The following is an 8,820-nucleotide window of genomic DNA, read 5'->3' as shown; positions in this document are numbered from 1 at the left end:
ATTATAAAATTATTGCCTTTGAAAAGTAAATTTTTTTTGATAATAACAATATCTATTACAATAAAAAACTTCTTAACTTTCTTTTGATTTATTTTAAATATTGAATAATATTAAATAAGAAATATTTAGAAAGAAATTACTTTTTTTTGCTTTAAATTAACACCAAACTTAAATTAGTGATTCTATTAATTGTAAAGATATTATTATATATAAAATATGATTTGAAAATAAAATTTAAAACTGTCTTCAAGATTGTTTTTAATTTTTTTCTGATTTAATAATTTCATCTTAAAAAATACTATCATAAACTTTTTTTAACAAAAATATTGTCTTTATTTATGCACCTATATGAAAAAAATTTATAAAAAAACATAGATTTTAAAATTTTAGAACTGTTTCCAAGTTAAATAAACTTTATTTTCAAAATATATTATATTACCAAAAATTTTTAAATTAAAATACTTGCAGTAGAAATTTTAATGTCATTAATATTTTATTTTTTTATGCCAAATTTCTATAAAAAACATTTAATGTTATAATTATTTTCTAACGATCAGTTTTAGAATTTCAACAAATTTCGTAAAAGTAATATTTATATTAAAAAAATGTTGATTTTTTTTATAATATAAATCAACTATTGGCAACTTATTTTGAAGCTTAATGACAAAACAATACAGTTCACATTTTTTTCATTGTATGTTAAAAATCACCATAAGCTTTACTGAAAATAATATTTATATATTAAAAATAATTTTTTTTAAATTTATTTATAGATATAATTTGAAGAAAAGTCTTAAATTGTTTTAAATATCATAAATACAACTTTTGTTATGAAATATGAATATTTAAAGAATGATTTGGTTTTATTAAAAATAATACAACAATATTGTTTTATTAGAACGTTTGAAACGTTTTAAGCAGCACTATGATGAAGTTAATATTTTTCTCTAGTAATACTGCCATTATTCGACGTATTCCCCCTCAAGCTCAATGCATTTTTTCCATCTAGATTCTATAGCTTCTATGCCTTCTTTGAAGTGATTTTCTTCAAAGCCTTCAAAATAGCCATCTACAATTTCTTGAAGTTCTTCAATTGATGTAAATCACTTTCCACTTAAAAATTTTTTTAATTTAGAAAACAAAAAAAAGTCAGATGAAGCTAAATCTGGAGAATAGAGTGGATGTGGCAATAATTCATAGTTTAAACTTGAGATTTTTGATAATGAAGTTAAGCAAGTATGAGCACGCGCATTGTCCTGGTGAAAAATAATCTTTTTTTTGTTTAATCCAGGTCTTTTTTCACGAATTTTTTCATCCAATTGGTCTAAAAGATTAGAATAATATTTTCCAGTTATTGTTTGACCGTTTGGAAGGTAATCTATAAGTAGAATCCCTTTGCAATCCCAAAAAATTGAAGCCATAACTTTATTGCTTGGAAACATTGACTTAACCTTCTTCGGAGGTGGAGAATTAGGGTTTTTCCATTCTTTTGACTGTTCTTTTAACTCAGGATTGTTGTAGAGAATCCACGTTTCATTCGTAGTTGTAAATCTTCTCATGAAATCTCTTTTATCTTTCAAAAAAAGATTCAAACATTCTTTTGAAATTTGAACTCTGGTGCGTTTTTGATCAATTGTCAGTGAATTCGGCACCCATATTGCGAACATTTTTTTCATTTCTAATTCTTCAGTTATTATATGATATGTTCGTTCTTCAGAAATTTCCATCTTCTCAGCTATCTCCGAGACTGTTAATCTTCTGTCATTCATTATCATTTCGTGGACTTTTTCAATGATTTCTTTGGTTGTTGCAATTTTAGGGCGACCACTGCGTGGATCATCTTCTAAGCTTGTTTTTCCATGTTTGAATTCAGATACCCATCTTTTAATAGTGGCATAAGAAAGCGAATCTTCTTCTAATACTTTTTTTATGTCTTCGAAGATTTCTGTGGCTGTTAAGCCTTTTTTTACTAAGTATTTAATAACGGCTCTTTTTTCTAGTTTGTTCATGGTAGAAAATATTTCTAAATCAAATGTTTTAAATATCAATAACTGATAAAATCATTGTCTTATCAGTTTGGTATTTTATTTATATTGTAAAAGAAATTTCTCTTCAAGATAGGCTATATAGTAGTTTAATTTTTCAATGACTAGTGCTTTAGGGTCAAAACTTCAAATGGCATAATATTATTGAAAAAATACCATTTGTTTTTACTTAAAATTTTTTTTATTTAAACACGAACTTATTAATATTTTTAAATGTAACCTCTTATACGAAAAAAAAATATAATTTAATGAAACTATTCTACTTATTTGTGCTATTTTTGGTATCAACATATAAAAAATACAAGTACATACTTCACACAAGCTTGCCTTCAGGGATTGACTTAAAAAGCTTTATAATTTTTAAATTATATCATTATATCAATAGAATAAATTAAAGTTTTGTAAATAAATTTCAAATACCTTTTAAATTTTTTAAAACATATTTTTATAATTTTTAAAAGGATATATAAAGCAACGTTATCACTTATGTTAATTATTTTTTTTTTGAAATAGAGGTAAAAATTTTCCTTATTTATAAAATAATACAAATATGAAATTTTTTATAAAAAAGAAGAATAAATTTATGTATTTAAGAAGAATGCGTTTTTTTTTATTTAACTTGCAGTTTCATTCACGCTTTTGAAGTGATGAAGTAAACCGAATTAATAATTATAACAATTTTAAAGGAAAGAATTTTTTTTAAATGATCATATAAATTTATCCTTTTTAAAAGTATTTTAAATAGGCAGAAAATATTTTAAAATAAATGAATTTTTTTATATATATATATTAACTTTGCATACGAAAAAAAATCTATAATTATTTTTATTTTGTAAAAATATAAGATAACCATAAATATTATAAAAATTATTATGTTTCTTTAATGTCGATTTTAATTTTGAATAAACCTTTTTTTCAATACGACAATAGAAAAAGATTTTAAAAATTATAGAAAAAAAGTTAATATTTTAAATTTTTTTTTATGTTGTTGATATAAATATCAATTTAAATTAAAAATGTTTATATTTTTTTTGTTTTTCATTTTTAAACTAAATAGAATACCAATTTAACTATTATTTTTTTTTTATTAAAAATATTTCTTTTTTTTATATTTTAGTAAACTTTTTGATTAAAAAAAGTTAAAAGTTTGGTGAAGATTTTTAAAAATTTATTTTTTTTATATTTTTTTAAATATAAATACATTTAGAAATAGTTTTCTATTAAGTATATATTTTTTTTAATTTTTTTGTAATATAAATTAATTTATTATTAATTTTATGATTTATAATAATGTACTTATAATTGAAATTGTAAAACATTTTTGTAATATTTTTATACATATTATAATAATTTTTTTCTTAATATATATTTTTATAGGCATTACAAAGTTACAAAATATAAACCAAATTATGCATATTTTCTTGTTTAAAAAATGCAGAGTATTGTACTTAAAATATATATTTAAATGTAATGTAGTAATATTATTGTATTTATTTTATATGGTAATAAAGTAATTTAATAAACAGAATTAATATTTTAAATTATATTTTGTAAAAGATTTATTGTGAATAATTAAAATTAATACGTTTATCTTTTATTATTTATTCCAAAATTTTGTGGTTTTATAGAAAAAAAAATTATTTCTCAACATATTACTAATAAATAGTTTTTTTTTAACCATACTACAGAAGTCGTAAATTAGTTTCAAGCCAAACTAAATTTAACTGAAATATTTTAAAAAACTACATAAATTTTAACTTTATCACCGTATCGAAAAATGTACTCTTTAAAATGTTAAGATTAATTAACTGTTTTTTTTTTAAATATTAGATTGTTCAAAATGAAATGCATCTTTTTTGATGCGCGTTGCTAATAGCTGACTTTAATTAATAACTAGCTGTATTATAATGAAGCTAAGCATTTTGTTTGATTCCTATGAATCACTCTTACACAATAACATATAAAACATGCCAAAAGATAAAGTTTATCATTTTTAAATTTTAATTTTTCTAATATGGGTGCCAAACATGAAATTAGCATTCTTTTCCTTTATGAGTACAAAAGAGGAACAAATGCCTTAAGAACTACAAAAATATTAATAATATTTTTGGAGAGAACCTTGTGAGCAAAACTACAGTTCATAGATGGTTCAATAGATTCAGGGAGGGAAATGAAAATCTTGAGAATGAGGATCGTGGGAGACCAAGTTTGGTCATTGATAACGAAAAACTAAAAAGCACTGTTGAATCCGATTTAAGACAGACTGTTAGAGAACTATTAGAAGTCTTTGGAGTTTCAAAATCTAGCATTTCCAACTACTTGGAGGAAATTGGAAAGACAAAGAAGCTAGATCAATAGGTACCTCACGAGTTGACAGAAAACCAAAAAAATCGTCGTTTTGAAATTTCTTCTTCACTCGTTTTGAGGAACAAAAATGACCCATTTTTGAAGCGCTTTGTAACGTGCAATGAAAAATGGATTCTTTATGATAATAGAAAGAGCACTGGACAATGGTTGGACAAAAATGAAACCCTAAAACAGTTCCCAAAGCTTCAATTAATCTCAAAAAAGGTCATGGTTACTGTTTAATAGACTTCTAAGAGATTGCTTCACTACGAATTTATGAAACCGGATGAAACAATCAATTCAGAATCATATTGTGCCCAATTGAAGAAAATGTATGAAATATTGCTTCAGAAAAGGCTCGCCCACATGTTTCAAAAAGGACGCTCAAGAAGCTGAATGAAATGAATTATGAAACCTTCCCTTATCCATCTTATTCTCCAGACCTCACCCTAACAGTCTTCCACTTTTTCAAGCATTTGAATAATTTTCTGAAAGACAAGATCTTCAACAACAAAGAAGCAATAAAATAAGCCTTTGAAGTCCTTTTTGTCTTCAGAGACGCGAGTTTCTATTCTGAAGAAAAAAATAAATTAGTTTTCCGTTGAGAAGATTGTATTGCTTCAGATGGCTCTTATTTCTAATAAAAATTTAAATTTTTCAATGAGTTATTTTTTTTTTTTGAAAATTTTCTAAAAAAGATGCATTTTATTTTGGACAACCTAACATTTCATTATATATAATTTAATGTTAACATATAGCATATATAAAATTAACAAATATGTATGACATATAAAAATTAAAACATACACATATAAATATATATAAAATTTTTCAAATATTTCATATTTAAAAATGTTACAAAAAAATTATTCATAATATATTATATACAAAATTTTATATATATATATATGATATAAGGCATATATAAATTTTAGTAAAACAAATATATTTAAAAAAATTTTTGCAAAGTGAAATCAGTCTGCAGCGGGTTTTAAATATCAAATCACAATATTTTTCTTTTAAATTGAAGCTAACAAAATTACTCCGAGAGATTTTTTTATTTATCTTATAAAGTTTATTTTAAACGTTATTTTTGCACGTTTGAAAAAAAATCACAAATAAAACACTACATTTTTCTTTTGTCATATCTCAAGAACGGAACATTTTTTTTGAATGAAACTTATTTCAAACGAAAAAAAATTAAAAAATACGTGATTCATGTCTTATTAACAATTTTAAAATTTTTAGTTCAACTAACATTTTTTCGAAAATTTACACAGAATTTTTTTATTTTTAAAAAAAATTTTTTTTTATTTTAGTAAACCTTTTATATAAATTGTTAAATTTTTTTATGAAGCTAATATCAAATTGTAGTCTTTAAAAATATCTCTAGGCCAATTTTTTTTTTCTCAAAAACTTAATTTTTTGTATTTTCTTTTTCATTAAACACAAAATTTTTCAAATTTTTAAAAATTTTTTTTTAGCCATATCTCTGGAGCCAATAAATATTTTTTGATGAAACTAATTTTATTTAAAAAGATTTCAAAAATTACATAATTATTTTACTCATCATCTTTTTAAAAAAAATTACTTTATATAAAGTTATAGCTAATAAATAATTTTTTTGATGAAAAAAAAATTTACTTTTTGATTATCTCAAGAACGAATTAAGCTACAGAAGCTTAATAGTATTTAAAATGTAGCGCTTCAAATTTTCCAGAATGTTTTTTCTTTTTTTATTTTGATAAATAGTTTTTTGAAAAAAGTTGTGGGACATTAAAAAATAAAAAAAATAAAGAAAATTTTTAATCCTACTTCAGAAGCTTATATCTTGCTTCAAAATTATTTTTTTTTAGATGTTAATATTGAAAACGGTTTCTCCGACCTTTCTTTACCTTTATTATAATTGTTTTTTTTTTCAAAATCGATTGAAACAACAATTTGGAAGCAAATGTTACTGATGCTACTTTTTACTTTTATGCTGTATTGTCTTAATGAAAAAAAATATTTTTTGAAAAAATAAATGTGCTTATCGTTATCAGCGTGTTTTTTTACATTAGAAACTTTTTTAAAAAGTTAATTTTCAAAAATAAGTTTTTGAAAATCATTTCTCCTCTATATATATAGAATATAGGATTTAACCAATATTAAAAATAAAATAAAAACTTAGCAAAATTAGTAATTATAATTAAAAAGATGCCACGAGCCGGGATCGAACCGGCGACATTTAGATCTTCAGTCTAACGCTCTCCCAACTGAGCTATCATGGCTCCTTCTGATGACGAACAACTTGAACTGTCAATGAAGAATACGCCCAAATGCCTCAACCATGAATTTATTTGTTTTTACTTAGATATTTCAGCAAAATCTATGTATTTATGAGTATTTTTGAAATCTTATTTTTAATAATTTTTTTAGTAATCATTATATTTTTTCTAAATTTTTATTATACTTTTGGAATTTAATTAATTTAATAAATTATTTTTATTTACTAACATTTATATGAATGAAAAGGAAAAAAGCATATTTTTTTAAGTTATTATTATGTTGTTGGATTATAAAAAATTGTTATAATTTTAATTTTGTAAAATTACAATATATTTTTTATTGTGTGCGCAAATTTCTTTCGTTTTATAATCAAATTTTTTTATCACTTAACTATATTCTTTTTTTTTAATAGAAATTATATGTAAATGTGAAAATTATTTCACATCATTAATGTATTGAAGTTAGTAATAACAAAAAATATATATATACTTTTTAAAAATATTTGTACAATGATAATTCAAATCAAAATGTTTGATGTGGTTCACATTAGCTACTTTAGCTGATTCTGATAAAAATAAATAAATTTTTACTAACAAAAAAAATATGTCTAAATCTTTAATAAATTAAGACTACTTTGACAATAAGAAAAATTTATATATAAACTTTAGATGTTACTAACATTATCATAAGTTTTTTTAATCTCTGATGAAATTTAACTGATAGGTGTCTACTTTTACTTAGTTTTTTTTGTTAAAATATATGAAATGATATTAACTATTTAAAATATTATTTTTAATTGTTTTAAAAAAATTGTTGTTTAAAGTAATACCAAGACTTTAGCCTAACATGTATTGTATATTAGAAAAGATCAATTAATAAATCACTTAAAATAATAAAAAAAAACTATATTTTATTTACTAAAATATAACTTAATTATTGATAGCAGGATTTAAAAAAACCTTCATAGCTTGCGTATAGAATTTTTTGGCAAAATAAAGTGATTCAATTTATATAAACTAATGAAAACATTTACATTATATACGTTTTAATTGTTAATTTAATTTTAATACATATAATCTTAATGTAACTAACTTTGAAGCTAGAAAAATTTTGTAATTTCTAGAACTTAATATTATATCTTTAATTGTTTAAAACTACATGTCTATTTTTAAATCTATGTTTAAAATAAATTAAAATGTTAAAAAAAAGAAATTAGTTGGACGTTGAAAAATAACAAGCGTTTTAAACAAATTGTTTAAAAAGAGTCAAAATAAAATAATATGAATAATATAAAAAAAGATTGAATATTATATTATGCAATTAATGACCAATAAATAATTTAAATAAAAAACAAAAAAATTCTTTTAAGTGATAAATTGTATTAAATACATAAAATACCATAATATTTCCGTACAAATTAAAAAATAGAATATATTTTTTATCAGTAAAAGAAATGGTTAAATTACATCTAAAGTTTTTAAATGAATAAAAAGTATTTAATTATTAAATAATTTGTTTTCTAAATTTAATTAACATTTTTTCATAATAAATTGTTTTTTTTACAAACATTATTAAAAATATTATCAGCTAAAAAAAACAATTCATTCATATAAGTATTCTTACTTGACCATAATATATTTTTTTTATGAGGAATGCAAAGCAATTAAATAATTTATCACTTGTGTTAATAAATGGACTATATTTATATTAATAAATAAATTATAGAACATGGAAAATTAGTTTCTCTCTAAAAACATATTAATATTTGATTAGAATTTTGTCATTATGTAGGTAATTTTTAGTTTAAAAAAATTTTGCCAAGAAAGATTTATCTATTTGAAATAGTATTGTATAATTTAAAAAACAAAGCAAACGTAAATAATGACGTTTATATAAATGATAAAAAGGAATAAAAGTAGAAAAATATATGTTTTCGACTTTCAAAAAGATGTATCGAGCAATTAAAAATTAAACCCTTTAAGAAGCATTTTTAAAAATACAAAAATATTGTTTTAATTACTTAAATTTGTTTGTAATTTAAAAAAGTTCTCCCTCCTTCCGGTCATATGGTGTAGTCGGTTATCACGTCTGCTTTACACGCAGAAGGTCGCCGATTCGAGTTCGGCTATGATCATATTTTTTGCTTTTAATTTTTAATATT

General features: G+C 21.5%; 2 protein-coding genes across 2 annotated transcripts; one reads left to right on the top strand and one right to left on the bottom strand.

Annotated features, from left to right (window-relative positions):
* Positions 1–1,103: 1,103 nt before the first annotated feature.
* Positions 1,104–2,009, bottom strand: SRAE_X000162200 (Transposase, type 1 family-containing protein; the record flags this gene model as incomplete). The annotated part of the gene is made up of 1 exon (XM_024651041.1): positions 1,104–2,009. The coding sequence occupies one exon, from the start codon at positions 2,007–2,009 to the stop codon at positions 1,104–1,106; it is 906 nt and encodes a 301-aa protein (XP_024499089.1).
* A 2,050-nt stretch (positions 2,010–4,059) lies between these two features.
* Positions 4,060–4,403, top strand: SRAE_X000162100 (Histone-lysine N-methyltransferase SETMAR; the record flags this gene model as incomplete). The annotated part of the gene is made up of 2 exons (XM_024651030.1): positions 4,060–4,166; positions 4,208–4,403. 2 exons carry the CDS (start codon positions 4,060–4,062, stop codon positions 4,401–4,403), a joined length of 303 nt encoding a protein of 100 aa, XP_024499088.1.
* Between the last annotated feature and the right edge of the window lie 4,417 nt (positions 4,404–8,820).

Source organism: Strongyloides ratti, scaffold srae_chrx_scaffold0000002, assembly GCF_001040885.1.
Source record: "Strongyloides ratti genome assembly S_ratti_ED321, scaffold srae_chrx_scaffold0000002".
Taxonomy (NCBI): Eukaryota; Metazoa; Nematoda; class Chromadorea; order Rhabditida; family Strongyloididae; genus Strongyloides; species Strongyloides ratti.
This window is presented reverse-complemented; position numbering and strand designations above follow the sequence as displayed.